General features: G+C 37.0%; 4 protein-coding genes and 1 long non-coding RNA gene across 8 annotated transcripts; 1 reads left to right on the top strand and 4 right to left on the bottom strand.

The window, feature by feature from the left end:
* Window positions 1–963: 963 nt before the first annotated feature.
* On the bottom strand, window positions 964–2,744 carry LOC110225781. Its single transcript, XM_021015757.1, has 2 exons — window positions 1,828–2,744; window positions 964–1,007 (listed from the first exon to the last, which is right to left on the bottom strand). The coding sequence occupies exons 1-2, from the start codon at window positions 2,708–2,710 to the stop codon at window positions 964–966; spliced, it is 927 nt and encodes a 308-aa protein (XP_020871416.1). The 5' UTR covers window positions 2,711–2,744.
* Window positions 2,745–2,867: 123 nt separating this feature from the next.
* LOC9300046 (putative F-box/LRR-repeat protein 9) lies at window positions 2,868–4,347 on the bottom strand. Of its 2 annotated transcripts, none has more exons than XM_021034386.1 (2): window positions 3,980–4,347; window positions 2,868–3,698 (listed from the first exon to the last, which is right to left on the bottom strand). In XM_021034386.1, exons 1-2 carry the CDS (start codon window positions 4,306–4,308, stop codon window positions 3,038–3,040), a joined length of 990 nt encoding a protein of 329 aa, XP_020890045.1. In that variant the 5' UTR covers window positions 4,309–4,347; the 3' UTR covers window positions 2,868–3,037. The 2 variants fall into 2 exon arrangements, with proteins under 2 accessions (XP_020890045.1, XP_002863970.1); XM_002863924.2 differs by having other exon boundaries at window positions 2,868–3,689; window positions 3,980–4,346.
* A 185-nt stretch (window positions 4,348–4,532) lies between these two features.
* Window positions 4,533–6,382, bottom strand: LOC9300045 (vicilin-like seed storage protein At2g18540). Of its 2 annotated transcripts, none has more exons than XM_002863923.2 (3): window positions 6,228–6,382; window positions 5,641–6,071; window positions 4,533–4,927 (listed from the first exon to the last, which is right to left on the bottom strand). In XM_002863923.2, exons 2-3 carry the CDS (start codon window positions 6,052–6,054, stop codon window positions 4,757–4,759), a joined length of 585 nt encoding a protein of 194 aa, XP_002863969.1. In that variant the 5' UTR covers window positions 6,055–6,071; window positions 6,228–6,382; the 3' UTR covers window positions 4,533–4,756. The 2 variants fall into 2 exon arrangements, with proteins under 2 accessions (XP_002863969.1, XP_020890068.1); XM_021034409.1 differs by having other exon boundaries at window positions 5,641–6,065.
* Window positions 6,383–7,005: 623 nt separating this feature from the next.
* Window positions 7,006–13,516, top strand: LOC110224829. The gene is made up of 5 exons (XR_002329310.1): window positions 7,006–7,232; window positions 7,324–7,392; window positions 12,020–12,293; window positions 12,611–12,726; window positions 13,268–13,516. It is a non-coding gene; the product is annotated as an uncharacterized LOC110224829 (long non-coding RNA).
* On the bottom strand, window positions 7,455–10,105 carry LOC110224826 (ATP-dependent DNA helicase PIF1-like). 2 transcript variants are annotated; one of them, XM_021012202.1, is made up of 3 exons: window positions 9,480–10,105; window positions 7,756–9,396; window positions 7,455–7,640 (listed from the first exon to the last, which is right to left on the bottom strand). In XM_021012202.1, exons 1-2 carry the CDS (start codon window positions 10,024–10,026, stop codon window positions 7,757–7,759), a joined length of 2,187 nt encoding a protein of 728 aa, XP_020867861.1. In that variant the 5' UTR covers window positions 10,027–10,105; the 3' UTR covers window positions 7,455–7,640; window position 7,756. The 2 variants fall into 2 exon arrangements, with proteins under 2 accessions (XP_020867861.1, XP_020867866.1); XM_021012207.1 differs by having other exon boundaries at window positions 7,455–7,634.
* Window positions 13,517–18,076: the final 4,560 nt, after the last annotated feature.

The following is an 18,076-nucleotide window of genomic DNA, read 5'->3' as shown; positions in this document are numbered from 1 at the left end:
GAAAGTTACTAGTTACTATGATAGTTCTTTTTTTTTAACTTCTCCATTTATTATTTATTACAAATTATGAGAGTTGTCACATAGACGATTTTACAACGGACAATTCCTTCCGACCCTTATTAGATCCACTACGACACTTCTTTTGATGAAGACCTTCAATGATCCACGACCTAACGACAATTTCCTCTCTGCGTAGAATCCTGGCGAACGGCTATAATTATACATCGCTGAAGATCTCCTGCACACTTGCCTCCATTAATCTACAAATTTGTTAATAAATCGCAGTATATGTGACTCGAACCTCAAACCTCTTGGTGTAGAAGCATTAATTAACCCTTAGTCAACCAATGGGTCCAGAAGGCTTCCACTACTATGATAGTTTTGTTTTTACTTCTGACAATTCAATTTTGTTTTTTTAGTAACGATATGTTTCTATGAAAAGCATAAAATAATACATGGACCAAGGATTATAACATTTGTATATAACAAAAAAAAACTCAACATAAACCTAATTATCCTAAATTTTTGGTTCATGCATTTATAAGGATTTGGAAATCAAAACAAAAGTTATTTGTTATTCAATCATTGATTTTGAAATCTTAATTAAAATCATGTGTTATTGGTTCTATGAATTATAAATACTAGTTAAAATCTTATGTTATTCGTTTAGTCATTTGTTTTGGGATTTCAAAATCCAAATTATGTTTTAAATGGATTTGAATGAATTTAAAAGAAAAAAATAGATGGATTCAAATCCATCGGTAAACACATGTTATTTCAAAATTCATATGTTTTGATTTCATAATTAATAAAAAATTTCAAATCCTTTATTGATTTACAAATCAATAACACCATAGTCTTTTCTAAAATTAATCCAATAATTGATATATGTTACGTTGACCCGACCGTTTATACGGATTTAGCTGTTGTGCAGAAAAAAATAAAATAAAAAAATATACGGATTTAGTTCGAACTCAACATTGTTTGCAAGTTGCTATTATCGAAAGCTGAAAAATAGTAAATCCACAGTTTTAAAATTGTATTATGGGTCTTGACCGGTAAATAATGTTTCACAAGTTGAGTGAAACTGGTCTATCAAGCTTCCAGGTTCTTAAAATCTTAATACTATTAATCTAATCCTTGTAAACCGGACAAGAAGGCGATGTTCTTATAAGAGTTTGGCTCCGATTGGTAACCAATTTTGAGGAAAAGAATGAGTAAGAATGTCATGTTCTTTTTGTTCCTCATTTTTTTTTACCATTTATAAAGAATTTTTGTTCCATTTTCAGACATGTGGGTCATACATTTTTCCTCTTCATTTCTCAAAAAAAAAAAGAATGATAGAACAAAATTGTTCCTCCCCAAAATTGTAGAGGAACAATAAGGAACAAAAATTTTAAATTCGTTTTTAATTTTTAAATAATTTTAAAATAGCTTTTTTGATAATATTTACATTTTTATACATAAATAATTCCTATATTTTTATTATATATTTATGTATAAAAAACTTTTATCAAAACTTTAATTTAAATGAATCTTATGACTTTGTTTTAAATTAGTATTTATACTAAAATATATAAATAAATGCTTTTAAGTGAAATTTATATTATTTTAAAATAAAATATTTGAATTTATACTATATTTCGTTTTAAATTAAAATAAAAAATTAATTTTAAATAAAATTTTGTAAACTAAATAAAATACATAATTTTTAATAATTATTATGTTAAATATTTGTTCAATTTTTTGGTTACCATTTACGAAAATCATTTGTTCAATTCTTATGTTCCTTTTTTTTTTTTTGTCAACCACACATTAATTAATAAATAATTCCTTGATTGGTTGCCCAATTAGGAGGAGTAGAGTTTACAAAAGTAACTTCAGAAAATAAAAGTCTAGAAGAACGAGCTAAGCAGTCCGCTTGAACATTACATAAATGAGAAATAAGAGAAAGCGAGAAGAAAGGGAAAGAGAGACGGAGAAAACCAAACTCGTCTAGAAGATTGGAGAAAGCAGGCCATTCATCCGGTGAGTGTATCATCGAGACTAACTCCGAGCAGTCTGATTCAAACACCTGACAATCGATCCCTCTTGAAAGGATATTCTTCATAGCCCAAATTAAAGCTTCCATCTCCGAGTGAAGAGGGGAGGGATACCTCCGAAGGCACTTTGCACCGAGCAGTATCGTTTGATCATTTCCTTGAAAACACCACCATCCTATACCCATTGTTGGATCTGAATTTTTCCAAGAACCATCAATCCGACATCTTATAGATTGAACCGGTCGTTCCAAAGTTTCCGTAGTAGAACTAGTTTCGATCGGATCCAACTGAGCTTCTTCCCACATTAATTTTTCACTCAAAGCATGATTTAAAATATCTCTGGGTTCAGATTGTAATCCCTTGAAAACCTTTTTATTCCTATCTTTCCAGATGAACCACAAAATCCAAGCATAACTGAAAGTTTTCTCTCCCCCATCTAGATTAGATGGTAACCTCCAATAAAGATAATCTAGATTTGAGAATTCCGAGGTTAGAGGAAAACTACCTATTGCCGTAGGTATATCTGATAATTCCCATATTTTCTGAGAATGAGTGCACTCAAATAAAGCATGATTTATTGTTTCCTCTGCCATCTCACATCTTTTACAGAGAAAGTCACATTGGATCCCTCGATGTGCTAATTTTGAAGTAACTGCTAGAGATCCCATAACAATTCTTATGTTCCTTTTGGTTCCTGGTTTTGATCATTTTCCTTTCCTTTTTGTTCCTTTTCATTCCTTTTTTTTCCTGTTCCTATTGTTCTTTTTTTTGTCACCAATCGGAGCCTTAGTGAACTTGCGATGAAAGAAACATGGTAACAAGGAATTTACACACTCAAAAGCTACACTGAGGCAAAGAGACACACGTCCACTGAAACTACTTACCGACTTAATAAAAAGAGGAATGAACGAGTTCATTAACAGTCTCGCCACTGCTATTTTGTCAACACAACTTATCATTGCATTCTTCAAAATGATCGGACCGCTTATCCTTATCTAGTCATAATACGAGTAAGAATGATAGTGGACATCACCTGCCATGTTGGAGACATACTCATCGCTGTCATATGAGTAATCATAGCCTTCTTCATATGAGTAATCGTAGCCTTCTTCTTCATCTTCTTTGTCATCAGTATCGGAATTAACGTCATCATACTCATGAACTTCATCTTCAGTATTGGAATTAACGGCATCATACTCATGAATCGAGTCATTAGGATGTCTCAAGACTTTGATCCTATCGTAACACTGCTTCTTCCAATCCCCCACAAGGTTAACGTTGAAACACTGGCGTATATCAAGATGTTCTAGCTTCGGACAATTGTCAAGAATGGAGTTTAAACCGGCGTCTGATAATCCGTTCCTTAAAAGCTGGAGGTGGCGAAGACCAGGCATTGTTTCAGCGATTGCTAGAGCAATCTCATCATCACAGTCCAAGTAACGGCTGCGGTTAAGCTTCAACTGCCTTATCATCAACGTCCTCAGTTTTGGACAAGACTTGCCTACAACTTTCAAATGATCTCCTGAGATAAACGAGTCTGTAACCTCGAGTTCTTCAAGCAATGGGAGTTTCACAGCTGCTTTGAAAATTCCAAAACTCGTTATGATACCACCGTCAATAGCTCCAAGACGTCTAAGCTTACTTGATCTGCAAATAACACGATCTACTGCTTATAAGATGCAATAATTTCAATAAAAAAATCGTTCCTACTACTTATCAACTCAGAAACATACCACTTAGAATTCTAAGCTATGAATTTTTTTGCTCTAATCCACACAATAGAACAAGAAACTTAGGAACAAACACAATTTGGGGCTTTTCATATCATTCAAACCCTAGAAATAACTATTTCCTTACTACAATTGAAATCAAGTCAACATTCTCAGAAATTTCATCAAAATTTTGTGTGTTTGTGAGTTTTAGGGTTTAGAAAGAACCTATCGGCGATGTAGGTGAGGAGAGAATCGCTCCCGAAGAACTCGATGTAGATCTCCAACAAGCCGCCACGGCTGAGATCAACGGCGTGACGGCACATGGCGTCGAGATCAAAGACGTGACGGCACATGTCCTTCCAGACGTCGAAATTTTTTGGGATTCGCATCTCGATTTTGGTCCACATTGATGGGTCTTGACATACGCGTCGCCACGATCTGCATACCTTCTGAGCGTTGTTGAGTATCTCAACTATGTGAAGACGGAGAAGAATCGAAGAAATCAACTCCGGTGGAAGATCCGCCCGGTCTCTTTTATATCCTCCATTCTTCATCGCCGGAGGTGACAGAAGAAGACAACGGCGAAGAGAAGTGAAGTTAATTTCGGCTCCTTTTTGAAAATTACAAAATCGCCCCTCATGGCATTTGATAATTACGAAAATATTTCATGCTGACTATTGGGCCTAGCCTCATAATTGGCCTCGTTAGTTATTAGTTAACCAACAAGGAAGGATCGAAGCAATTGACAGATTTATATGGATAACCAAAGACAACATTCTACTGACAACAGAGAAGTTCTTATTACGACACCAAAACCACAAACAAGAGATTGGTCACAAGACCTGATTTTAAACTTTATCACAATTCTCATTATGTGCTCAATGCAAAAAGGCCTAAAACGCCTTTGCTTTCTTCTCTATTTGAAGAAGAAAAGAGTTTGTCTTCAACAAAAGGGACTAAAGTGATTCTTTCTTAAACAAAGATTCAGAGGAGAAGCTTGGTTTAGAGAACGGCGGTGTCAACCAAGGCTTCTGTAATCTTCCTCTCCAGTTCCTTTGGCTCGATCCATAATGAACTCTGCTCACGTAGTAGCTTCTCTCTCTCTTTGATCTTCTCTTCCCTTTTTTGACCCATCATCTTCCAGATCTCTAGCTTTTCTGCTCTTTCTTTAATCTACAGTTTATTAAAGACAACACCGGTCTATAAATCAACATTTCTTGAATCAGTTTTACAACTGAAAGAAAAACACTATTGACCATTACTGCTCTGAGTCTGTGACCAAGAGAAATGAAATGAGGAACTCAAAACTAGAATCAGAAACCAGGGAGAAGTACACTTCTCAATTAATTTGCAGACACAAGTATATGATTCAGTAATTACTATTTGGCAAGTGTGTGTGTACAATGTTTCATCTACCTAAAGCTCGGACAAATGACGCGTCTAACTAACAAGTTTCACTGTCCTCAAAAGAATTCCCATTGAAAGCATCAAGATCAAGCATCAAAATCTATCTTATGTTTGAATGTTTGATTTACAGGTACGATGCCAAAGCTGTAACCAAATCAAGAACTACTACTGTATAGAGACAATGATGATTACATGATTCATCAAAAAATCTCCACTTGACGCTAAGCAACGATTATCCAAAAGCTCTTAGTCATACATCTCCATCAGATCTAACTTAAAAGTTTTCTCTTCAATCCACAAACACCCTTTTATATTATACTACACCCTAAACTAGGAAAAATTCCCACATTTCAAGAGGACAACAACATATTACTTCACCAGATTACAAACCCTTATTTTTTTTTATTCAATAATCATCTCCCACTAAACTAACTACTTGATTAAACATCCATAATTGAGAACAGAGAAAGTGTATGTACCAGAGTTTGCCTGAACTCTTCATCAGCAATCTTACGTTCCTCAGCCCTAACCTTAGCAGCCTCAGCCTTCAACCGTCGCCTCTCCTCATTAGCAGCTCGTTCAGCCAACAATCTAGCCTCATCCTTACGCTGTTTCTCAACACGAAGCATCTCAATCTCATGAATATACTCTTTACGATACACTTTAACTTTCTTTGCATAATCTCTCCTAAGCTGTGCAAGCTTTCTCTCTGCATCTTTTGGATCACTCGGAGCTTCCCAGCTACCAATATAGTTTTCTGGCTCAAGAAAATTGTGAGTCTCTTGGTGAAATCTATGGTGAGTGGCTTCAGCAGAGAAGGACCTGAGAGAGCCAATCATGGAAGCGTTCTCACTCTGCCTCACGAGACGGCTTAGCTTATTGCAAAACGCCATTTTCACTGAATCTGATTCTACACAAGAAAGGGAACAAACGAAAAACTCAAATACAGATTCAGATTCAACAACACACACAGAATTCGAAATTAGTGTTTCTACGTTGCAACAACAATTAGATCCACAAAGGTTTCTAGCTAAATCCGAAAGCAAAATTGGTCGAAGAAGCTTACCTGGGAGGAATGAATCGACGGAGATTTGTTAAGAGAGAACCCAGGAAGAGGAAGAAGAAGAAGAAGAAGCACAACGGCGGAGAAACAAACCGGCGTGAAGCTTTTTAGGGCTGATAGAAATGAATGTATTTTGATTTTTTTATTTTTTTATTTTGTTTTTGGTAAGCAGAAGGGAGACACCCTCATATTATTAAAATAAAAAGTAATTACAACCGAACATGAACATTACGTGGAAACGCAGTTAATTAACATCCTAAAACAAAATCGGATCTACTACCTCCGGACAATCCTCTAACAAAAGAAAATCCAACTCCAACGAAAACGCATAGACTGCTAATCAATCGGCTAGACGATTAGATTCCTTATACACATGAGTAACCCGGACTAACCAGTCCCTCGAAATAAAGTCATGGCACAGACGTACCAGGAAGGACAGAGGATGAGCATCGCTTACCCCTGACCGAATAAAACCTACCACCAACTCCGAGTCCACTCTCAACTCCACCCGCCTATTTTGAATATGTGAATATTTATTATTTTCCATTGTTTTTCTACAATTTTACACCTATGTCTAGATAAATAAATATTTCTTCTACTCGATATTATTCATTACTAGTGTTATAGCCCGTGCGTTGCACGGCCCTTTTTCAACATTTTGGATCTTTTTTTATTTTGGGCCATCGTTAAATTTTCTTTGTAGTATTGCTAGGCTATTGGGCTACTATATTAGTTTATTAAAAATAAAAATAAATAAAAAAATAGAATAGTAGACGCAAAAAATTGCTTCGAGAGTGATAATCATTTTTGCAGCTCATTCACAAAAAAAATTCTTCGATTTCTCTTTTTTTTCGGATTGTTCATCCTGAAATTTGCGTTTGTTTTCCTTCACTAAATCCTATTTATCTTCTAATATGATTCTCGTCTCCTTAATTTCGGCGTCTGCGTCTCCGTCTCCGGTCGAGTTGAATCATCTAGAAGCTGTTTCGATTTCGGCAAAGCTATTTGGTAAGAAATCCGAGAAGCAATAATAATACATATGCACATGAATCTGATTATTAACTTTTTATAATATGAAATAAATCTGATTTGTTTTCAGATCTTTGAGAAAAGGATTGTCGGTCATTTAGTTGAACGTGTGTTTCTCGACCAAGAACGCAAAAATGGAGTAAGTTTTCGGAATTTAATTCTTTTCAAGCATTAGATTTTGCAGGAGGATTTGTCTTTGGATGATGATGAAAAACATATTGAATAAAATACGTTCTATCGTAATAAGCTGTCTGCTAAAAGAAAAAGAATAATTACATAGGATTTTAAGCTTGTTTGATTGACTAAACAACAAAACACTTCTTGATAGTAATTGAGATTGTAGATAGCGAGAATTGCAACTCAAGCTTTAAAGCACTCCATCTGCAACTTGAATGACTCAAAAAATAAAACGTATTAGAATACTTTCGTTATATATATACATATAAGGATATTTGTAAGAATAAAGTAGTAAGGTTATGGTCTAAGACGATATAGGACATACCTCATATGTTCTGAAATATTTCTTTGTAGACAACGTTAGTTGTTGTCTTCACCCTTTCACCATTTTCATCAGTGATGATAATTTTCAAGCCTTTTCTGCTTTTGACTCTTGATACCGCAACGTATAGTTGCCCATGTGTAAATACTGGTCTCGGCAAGTATATCCCAACATGAGATAGACTTTGTCCCTGACTCTTATTAATAGTCATCGCAAAGCAAGGTGCTATTGGAAACTGTCTTCGCTGAAGCCGAAAAGGCAATCTAGAATCTGTAGGTATCAGAAGCATTCTTGGAAGATAGACTTTCTTGCCGATGTTATTTCCAGTGAGAACTTTTGCTTCAATGATCTGTTTTCCAAGTCGTGTTATTTGCAGCCTAGTTCCATTACACAATCCGTATTGCTGGTCAAGGTTTCGTAGCAACATAATAGGAACACCCTTCTTCAGTTTCAAAAGGTGGTTTGGCAATCCAGAACACCTGATTGAATTAAGGTATTCTGTTGAGATACCATCGTCCCTCGTCCTTGAAGAATCTGAACTGCAGATCTTATCTGAACTATAATATTGATGTGATTCTCCTGGAAGAAGGTCCATGATGTAATTGTTTACCTCATCAACAACATCATTAGTAGGACAAAGTATCGCACGTTCCTTGAAATAGTCCCCATCATCAAGATTCTGAAGCAAAGACGGATATGTGCTAAGTGCGATTGAATTGATTGGATCCAAAGAGTCTTTGAGAAGCATATCCTCTGGTATATCTATCTCCGCTTCACCGTTGTTTGGCTCAGAAAGTTTACCGTCTCCAAGTTTTAATATCCACTCAGAAAACTCTTTGATGATATCCACTTCTAATGGATCTGACTCCACAGTTAGTCGCATGTTCTTTGTTAATGAAAGAACTTGGCAAGAATTCCACAGAGACGAAGAAGATAGTGAAGCTTGAACAATCTGTTCTCGACTACCTTTAGGGACCACCGGTAAAATCTGGCGAAAATCGCCTCCAAAGACAACAGTCTTACCTCCAAAAGGTTTGGTAGGGTTGAGAATATCTTTCAAAGATCGATCTAAAGCTTCGAAACAATGTTTATGCATCATTGGAGCCTCATCCCAGATGATCAACTTTGCTTCTTCTAACAAAGCTGCAATATCACTATCAGGAGTAATGGTGCAAGTTGAAGTCTCGTGTACCTGTATTGGTATTGAAAATCGAGAATGCGCCGTGCGACCACCTTCTAATAACAATGCAGCCATTGCACTGGATGCTACATTTATGACAATCTCCCTTTTTGATCGAATGTAAGTAGATAGAGTTTTCCATAAAAACGTTTTGCCTGTGCCTCCAAATCCATAGACAAAGAAAACACCTCCTTCTTTTGAATCCACTGTAGCCATTATACGCTCAAATATATTCTTCTGTTCAATGTTCAACATAGGTAGCAAACGGTGATATTCCTCTTGACACGCTTGCCTATCGTAACATAATTCATCACTTATGAGCATGTTGATCGCAGCTGGGATATTGTTATCATCAAGAAATGGGATTTCACGGAAATTTGTTAAAGAACTTCCATTAGATAACAAAAGCCTTTCAATTTCAAACAAAGTTTGATTCTTGATTTGCTCCTCTGACATCGAAAAATCTACAGGTTGAAGATAAAACATCAGTTTCAGTTAAACTTAAATGAAATTATGGATTATACCTAAATAACTTATGAAAATGTACCTGGTGCCTGACGGATTTTCTGCTGCATGTATAATATATCCTCGGAGAGTAAATGCCACGTTTCTGACCAAACGCGGTTTGGCGTTGACAAACTTTCTGAAAGAAGAAGCATAACAAAAATTCTTCGCATATAATGTGCTGACCCCCATTGACTTGCTTCGGTTATTGCATCAATATACTCTTTATCATCATCAAGAAGATTTAGGGCAAAACATGCTTCCTTGTAGGTCGAATATATGACTCCATCAACAGTGCGTAAGTCCTCAAAACATGTAGCTCCTGTTGCTTTGTTTAAAAGCATCCTCATGTAGAACAAATTACCCGCTGCTGGAGTAAAATGATGTATTCTCCCAAATGCTATATTCCTTTGACGGTCAGTCCATTCTTTTATTTTCTTGTTCCATACAAACCAAAATGGAAATTCAGCGTACGTGAGTGTCTTAGCGAAATCGTCACGGCTGTTCGTTTTCATCCACTCTAATAGTTGCGAGGTTTGATTTGCTTCTTTGGTTAGGACTTCATCAACATCATCATCATCATCGTACATAACACTATGCTCTCCTTCTAGATGAATATTCAGTCTTTGAATATGAACACTACTATAGTGTATTTCAAATCCAAATATCCTCCACGTAGCTTCACATGGTGCAATGTACCTTTAAAGAAATTAGAAAACCGTAAATTAACCTTCCAAAAACAAAGACATGTAGTATACTATCTTAGAAACAAATTTTACCTAAAATCATAGAAGCGCTCGATTTCATCTATAACATGTTCTACGTCCGGGTCTGAAGATGCATCATTTCCTATTGGATTTTTCTTTGTTGTAGCTAAGACACGATCACTTCCCTTGTTGATGTATTTGAATAAATACTTGATTGCTTTTGTTTGGCTGCACCACTCCACATTGATGTGGGCTTGATACTTGAGAAGTAGATATGCGTTGTAAGGAACAACAAATCCATTGTCTAGAACAGGTCCATTTTTCTCAACTGATCGACCATCATCTCTTCGTTTGTAAACTGGAAATCCATCTTTGTTGATGCAAGTGCTGCTGCTGAAATCTTTAGGGAATTTCTTAGTGCACTTTCTTTTATCCATACATGGTGATTTAGGATTTGCAAGCCCACAAGGTCCATGTATCATAAATTCTTTGACAACATTGTAGAGGCTGGGATTAGTTGCTTCGTCTGGAATTTCAGCAGAGATAACTGTATCAATGGCAGTTGTTGATGACAATTTTGATCCCTTCTGCAAAAAGAGTAGGATATGGGCATGTGGTAGTCCTCTTTTTTGAAATTCTACTGTGTACAAAACTGCATAAAACATGTAGTATCATTACGACAAATCAAAACTTAAAGGAAATTATTCTAAAAATGAACAATAAAAAGAAGTGTTAGATGTTTTTACCTGCTGCTGCAGGACCGAAGACATTATTCTGTTTAATATCAGCAATCAAATTGTCGAGCTTAATCTTAAAGATTCTAGCCACAATATCAGCTCTGTCTATTGATTGGTGACCTCTTGCATTTAGAAATCTTGTAATTTTAGGCCATTTTGGATTGCAAGTGAACGTAATAAACAAATCTGGATATCCAAAGTGCTGACAAACTGCCATTGCATCCATATATCTTTCTTGCGTACATCGTGCGCTACCAATGAAGGTAGATGGTAGCACTATACGCTTACCAACCTTTGAGGTGTTCATGTTTCCTTTATCAGCGGCAGCTTCTACGTTGACGTATTTATCAGCACGTAAAGTCTTTTGGTTTAGCTTCAAGTAGCCTATTCTTTCTGCCTCGATCATTGTCAATCCATCTACCAGAAACTGTTGAAATAATTTCCCTGAGCTCATCAAAGAAGTGGGATGATTTGGACGTTCCATGAGCTTGTAAGCAAAAAATTCCCTCATACTAACCCTTGTTCGTGGATTTGTTGAACCTGTTGTTGTCTTCTTTAGTTGTAAATCTATGTGGTAACCGTCTTCTCCGTAGGGAAACAAAAGCGGATATTGTAATGGAAGATATCCAGCATGAAGCTCACTTATTCTCTTTAAATTTCCGTCCCTTGTTTCCAACACAACATCTCTTGGCTCCATTTCTATATCAAATTCTCCAGCATATAAAGCAGCAACTTCTGTTGTGGTAGGAAGATTGTAAGTTTTTTCACTTGTACTACTTGTAGCACCTGCAGTTCGCCTCGAAATCAATTTCAACTGAACATTTGACGAAGGTGTATCTTTGAAACGATCTTTTGCTGTTCTCAGAATCTTTGAGTATGGATTATACTCATTAAGCATCTTTTTTATATCTTCCACAATATCATCTCGTAGGGTTTTTGATTCAGGTAATTGACCAGTTCTCTTTGCACTGCAAAAATTAAATATAATGAGAAGTTCTGGAAAATAAAGATGCAAAGAATAACATAAAAAATTTGTGTAATAGTTGTAAATCAATGTAAAGTAACTTTAAACCTGAATGCTTCTATTCGGTTTTGATTCTCATTCTCAGTGTCTTGTATATACAACTGATTGAATTTAGGTGGTTTTCCTGGAGGAGGAAGTAGACTGCCAATCCTATGACAATTTTGACCTTGAAGTCGGTAAACATTTGGCCCTCGTCCTTTGTTCACCGATGTGTCAATTGTTCCACCCATAGATGTGAATGCAAACATTGAGTTGTAAGGTCGTATATTCTCCATGAAATTTTTGCTTCTTTCATCACCTTTGAACATGAGATCTTTAAGAATCTGGGGAAGTTCTGGTGGTGGTGCCAAATCGATCTTTCCATGCATACAACAAAGTGAGAACTTTGGGTAAGATTTCACGCGCCTCTTTTCTATGCGTTCGTTATACCACATTAAAGCTCCACAGTGTTCACAGTTGTAGATTGCATCCCCATTGTCATCATACTCTTCAGAGTTATATAGTGAATTATGTGAACGTGAGGATGATGCATGGTCTGAAAAGAACATAAAAACATTATAGTTTAAACTCTGAAAAATTTATTAGTTAGGATCGGATGATGCTAAAAAGTATGTACCTTTAGATGGAGCTTCTTTGTGATTATCATGTCTTGATTCTTGCATATATGGTTCCTTATGCACGTTTGTTTTCCTCCTACTTGCTGCAGTACATGGAAATCCATTGCCATTGCTCTTGCCGTTCTGTGTCGTCTCGTCAACGTTCGGTGTCGTCTCGTCCAAGTTTTGGTCCAAGTTAGTACTTGGAGCTGAAGCTGAAAATAAGGTATGATTTCCATGATTCTTGTTGTAAACTAAGTTTTGACATGATTCTGGTTGTGAACAACATTCTTACATGATTCTCCTTTCTTTCTTTTATCTTTCGTCTCCTTTATAATACGCATTCGTTTCATCCTTGGAGATTCACATTCTACTGAAAATATTTCAAATAAATAGCTGTGAAATCATAATATTATCCAAGGCATTAAATATACTCTTAGTAATTGATAATACCATTTGTAATATCACTCAAGCTATTAGGTGAAACTCTGTTTGGTTGCATTGGTGATATGGGGTTAGCTTCAGAATTAGGAGGAATGTTTTCTGTATATATAAGATAGAAAAAACGTTAAAGCAACCATTGGTTTGCAGAAATGAAATAGATTAATAGGTTTTTTGATTTAGTATTACCCTGATTTTCTGTTTGATTGTTTTTCTTCTTGGAACGAATCGCCATCCTCTCCACCCTTCTTTTCTTTGCTGTTGATGATTTCATTTATATTGGCCTTCGATAATAAAGAGTTTTGTTTAATACAAATCAATTTCAGGTTGATGTCAAGAGTAGAGAATCAATAAATATGGAAATTTGACAGAAGTTAAAAACCTATGAAGGAGGTAATGGTGGAGAAACACTTGACAGGATCCGGTGGTAGAAGATGATAACTGTCGATTGTAAAAGTTAATGGTGGGAACAATACAAAATAGATATTGAGATCGTGGGGTCTGAGATGTATATAATGGTTGTTTTAAAAGCTGAAAGATAAAAAATTGGGACTTAAGCCAGGTGTCATATGGAGGATGTTGCAGTTACTTGAAAATTTACTTGTGATTTATTAGATAACATCGTCCCTCGTCCTTGAAGAATCTGAACTGCAGATCTTATCTGAACTATAATATTGATGTGATTCTCCTGGAAGAAGGTCCATGATGTAATTGTTTACCTCATCAACAACATCATTAGTAGGACAAAGTATCGCACGTTCCTTGAAATAGTCCCCATCATCAAGATTCTGAAGCAAAGACGGATATGTGCTAAGTGCGATTGAATTGATTGGATCCAAAGAGTCTTTGAGAAGCATATCCTCTGGTATATCTATCTCCGCTTCACCGTTGTTTGGCTCAGAAAGTTTACCGTCTCCAAGTTTTAGTATCCACTCAGAAAACTCTTTGATGATATCCACTTCTAATGGATCTGACTCCACAGTTAGTCGCATGTTCTTTGTTAATGAAAGAACTTGGCAAGAATTCCACAGAGACGAAGAAGATAGTGAAGCTTGAACAATCTGTTCTCGACTACCTTTAGGGACCACCGGTAAAATCTGGCGAAAATCGCCTCCAAAGACAACAGTCTTACCTCCAAAAGGTTTGGTAGGGTTGAGAATATCTTTCAAAGATCGATCTAAAGCTTCGAAACAATGTTTATGCATCATTGGAGCCTCATCCCAGATGATCAACTTTGCTTCTTCTAACAAAGCTGCAATATCACTATCAGGAGTAATGGTGCAAGTTGAAGTCTCGTGTACCTGTATTGGTATTGAAAATCGAGAATGCGCCGTGCGACCACCTTCTAATAACAATGCAGCCATTGCACTGGATGCTACATTTATGACAATCTCCCTTTTTGATCGAATGTAAGTAGATAGAGTTTTCCATAAAAACGTTTTGCCTGTGCCTCCAAATCCATAGACAAAGAAAACACCTCCTTCTTTTGAATCCACTGTAGCCATTATACGCTCAAATATATTCTTCTGTTCAATGTTCAACATAGGTAGCAAACGGTGATATTCCTCTTGACACGCTTGCCTATCGTAACATAATTCATCACTTATGAGCATGTTGATCGCAGTTGGGATATTGTTATCATCAGGAAATGGGATTTCACGGAAATTTGTTAAAGAACTTCCATTAGATAACAAAAGCCTTTCAATTTCAAACAAAGTTTGATTCTTGATTTGCTCCTCTGACATCGAAAAATCTACAGGTTGAAGATAAAACATCAGTTTCAGTTAAACTTAAATGAAATTATGGATTATACCTAAATAACTTATGAAAATGTACCTGGTTCCTGACGGATTTTCTGCTGCATGTATAATATATCCTCGGAGAGTAAATGCCACGTTTCTGACCAAACGCGGTTTGGCGTTGACAAACTTTCTGAAAGAAGAAGCATAACAAAAATTCTTCGCATATAATGTGCTGACCCCCATTGACTTGCTTCGGTTATTGCATCAATATACTCTTTATCATCATCAAGAAGATTTAGGGCAAAACATGCTTCCTTGTAGGTCGAATATATGACTCCATCAACAGTGCGTAAGTCCTCAAAACATGTAGCTCCTGTTGCTTTGTTTAAAAGCATCCTCATGTAGAACAAATTACCCGCTGCTGGAGTAAAATGATGTATTCTCCCAAATGCTATATTCCTTTGACGGTCAGTCCATTCTTTTATTTTCTTGTTCCATACAAACCAAAATGGAAATTCAGCGTACGTGAGTGTCTTAGCGAAATCGTCACGGCTGTTCGTTTTCATCCACTCTAATAGTTGCGAGGTTTGATTTGCTTCTTTGGTTAGGACTTCATCATCATCATCATCGTACATAACACTATGCTCTCCTTCTAGATGAATATTCAGTCTTTGAATATGAACACTACTATAGTGTATTTCAAATCCAAATATCCTCCACGCAGCTTCACATGGTGCAATGTACCTTTAAAGAAATTAGAAAACCGTAAATTAACCTTCCAAAAACAAAGACATGTAGTATACTATCTTAGAAACAAATTTTACCTAAAATCATAGAAGCGCTCGATTTCATCTATAACATGTTCTACGTCCGGGTCTGAAGATGCATCATTTCCTATTGGATTTTTCTTTGTTGTAGCTAAGACACGATCACTTCCCTTGTTGATGTATTTGAATAAATACTTGATTGCTTTTGTTTGGCTGCACCACTCCACATTGATGTGGGCTTGATACTTGAGAAGTAGATATGCGTTGTAAGGAACAACAAATCCGTTGTCTAGAACAGGTCCATTTTTCTCAACTGATCGACCATCATCTCTTCGTTTGTAAACTGGAAATCCATCTTTGTTGATGCAAGTGCTGCTGCTGAAATCTTTAGGGAATTTCTTAGTGCACTTTCTTTTATCCATACATGGTGATTTAGGATTTGCAAGCCCACAAGGTCCATGTATCATAAATTCTTTGACAACATTGTAGAGGCTGGGATTAGTTGCTTCGTCTGGAATTTCAGCAGAGATAACTGTATCAATGGCAGTTGTTGATGACAATTTTGATCCCTTCTGCAAAAAGAGTAGGATATGGGCATGTGGTAGTCCTCTTTTTTGAAATTCTACTGTGTACAAAACTGCATAAAACATGTAGTATCATTACGACAAATCAAAACTTAAAGGAAATTATTCTAAAAATGAACAATAAAAAGAAGTGTTAGATGTTTTTACCTGCTGCTGCAGGACCGAAGACATTATTCTGTTTAATATCAGCAATCAAATTGTCGAGCTTAATCTTAAAGATTCTAGCCACAATATCAGCTCTGTCTATTGATTGTTGACCTCTTGCATTTAGAAATCTTGTAATTTCAGGCCATTTTGGATTGCAAGTGAACGTAATAAACAAATCTGGATATCCAAAGTGCTGACAAACTGCCATTGCATCCATATATCTTTCTTGCGTACATCGTGCGCTACCAATGAAGGTAGATGGTAGCACTATACGCTTACCAACCTTTGAGGTGTTCATGTTTCCTTTATCAGCGGCAGCTTCTACGTTGACGTATTTATCAGCACGTAAAGTCTTTTGGTTTAGCTTCAAGTAGCCTATTCTTTCTGCCTCGATCATTGTCAATCCATCTACCAGAAACTGTTGAAATAATTTCCCTGAGCTCATCAAAGAAGTGGGATGATTTGGACGTTCCATGATGTTGGTGTCGGATCCCGCACCAGAAGTACGAGACCAACCAAAGATTGCCACGTAGTCAAGCGGGTGACCCATAAAGGATGAAGCCCATTGGGCTCATGAACCGAGGGGACGGTCGAAGTGGTTGTCACCACTTCGAGAGTCCGAAGTGACTGCACTGTGTCACGAGTTCGGTGTAGAAGACACGGGTAAGTCGGTTCAAAGACATTTGGGCCAGAAGAGGCGAAGCCCATGAAGATCAGAGTCAACTCAAATTCAAACGTTGAGCATTAAAGCCGAAGAATCAAAACGGACACATTTAAGATGAAATAATTGTACTTAATTACTCATTTTAAATGTCGTTTAGCTATGTATAAATATAAAGGCCAATGGCCATGTAAAGGGGATCTTCCTCTAAAGAGAGAAATAATATAGCAATTTTCGTATCAATTCACAAGTTCTTACGTATTCATTTTTGTCCCTCAAGAATTATCTTTCCCACTTAACAAAATACTTGAGTGTGTGAATCCGACTTCCACATTTTGGCGCCGTCTGTGGGGATTATCAGGATTCTTGAGTGGTCAGATTTCTTCTTTTCTACTTTCCCGAGATAAGCGACAATGTCCGGAGGAGACGCCGTTGAAACATCATTGGCCGAAACCCTCAAAGCTATGCAGCAAACCATGTCGGACATATCACAAAAGTTCTCGGATGTGGAGAAGGCCGTCGATACGTTGCAAACATCCCAGGTATCTCTTAGTCAAAACGTCAATAATATACAAACTCGTGTTCGCTCTTTAAGTGCAGGAAACCCGGTGGGAACCCGAAGAGGGATATTCAACTCGCCAAGTTCCGCTGCACGAAATGAAACCAGCGGACAAACAACTCCCGGTGCTACTAATAATGTAGCTCAGACGTCGGAAGAAGAGACGCAGCTCGGGGATGAAGAACAACTTGCAGCTCAGTACGAGCAGGAGAACCTCGACCAGTTCGAGACCATGAGGAAGGTTAGCCAGGAATTAAAAGAAATGAAATCAAAATTTCATCAGGCTACAAGTTCGGAGCCAGACATCAATCGAGTCATTGAAGAAGCAAGGCGAACCCCTTTTATCCCGCGAATTGCAAGTTTGAGGATCAAAGATTCCCGGAAGCTGAAGCTGGACCCTTACAGCGGAGTGGAGGATCCAAAAAACTATCTTGCAGCCTTTCTGATCGCTGCAGGAAGAGTCGAGTTGGATGAAGCCGATGAGGACGCAGGCTATTGCAAGCTGTTTTCGGAGAATCTATGTGGCCAAGCTCTAATGTGGTTCACCCAATTAGAGCCGGGTTCGATCAGCAATTTCGACGAACTGTCAGCCGTATTCTTAAAGCAATACTCTATCCTTATGGATAAAAGCGTTTCGGATGCCGATCTTTGGAACTTAACCCAAGGATCTAATGA

This window comes from Arabidopsis lyrata (genome assembly GCF_000004255.2).
Source record: "Arabidopsis lyrata subsp. lyrata unplaced genomic scaffold ARALYscaffold_8, whole genome shotgun sequence".
NCBI classification, from domain to species: Eukaryota; Viridiplantae; Streptophyta; class Magnoliopsida; order Brassicales; family Brassicaceae; genus Arabidopsis; species Arabidopsis lyrata.
The sequence above is the reverse complement of the archived record's forward strand: the minus strand, read 5'-3'. Positions and strand labels throughout refer to the sequence as shown.

Bases quoted from the DNA above. Each gene is read 5' to 3' on its own strand.
- LOC110225781 (XM_021015757.1), bottom strand. From the start codon at position 2,710: ATGGGATCTCTAGCAGTTACTTCAAAATTAGCACATCGAGGGATCCAA. The intron at 1,008-1,827 runs TTTATTAATTAA...ACTATTTTTCAG, and splicing joins GGCAACCAATCAAGGAATTA to CTTTCGATAATAGCAACTTG.
- LOC9300046 (XM_021034386.1), bottom strand. From the start codon at position 4,308: ATGAAGAATGGAGGATATAAAAGAGACCGGGCGGATCTTCCACCGGAG. The intron at 3,699-3,979 runs GTTCTTTCTAAA...AGTAGATCGTGT, and splicing joins CTCACCTACATCGCCGATAG to TATTTGCAGATCAAGTAAGC.
- LOC9300045 (XM_002863923.2), bottom strand. From the start codon at position 6,054: ATGGCGTTTTGCAATAAGCTAAGCCGTCTCGTGAGGCAGAGTGAGAAC. The intron at 4,928-5,640 runs GTACATACACTT...AATAAACTGTAG, and splicing joins AAGAGTTCAGGCAAACTCTG to ATTAAAGAAAGAGCAGAAAA.
- LOC110224826 (XM_021012202.1), bottom strand. From the start codon at position 10,026: ATGTACGATGATGATGATGATGTTGATGAAGTCCTAACCAAAGAAGCA. The intron at 9,397-9,479 runs GTACATTTTCAT...TTCAACCTGTAG, and splicing joins GAAAATCCGTCAGGCACCAG to ATTTTTCGATGTCAGAGGAG.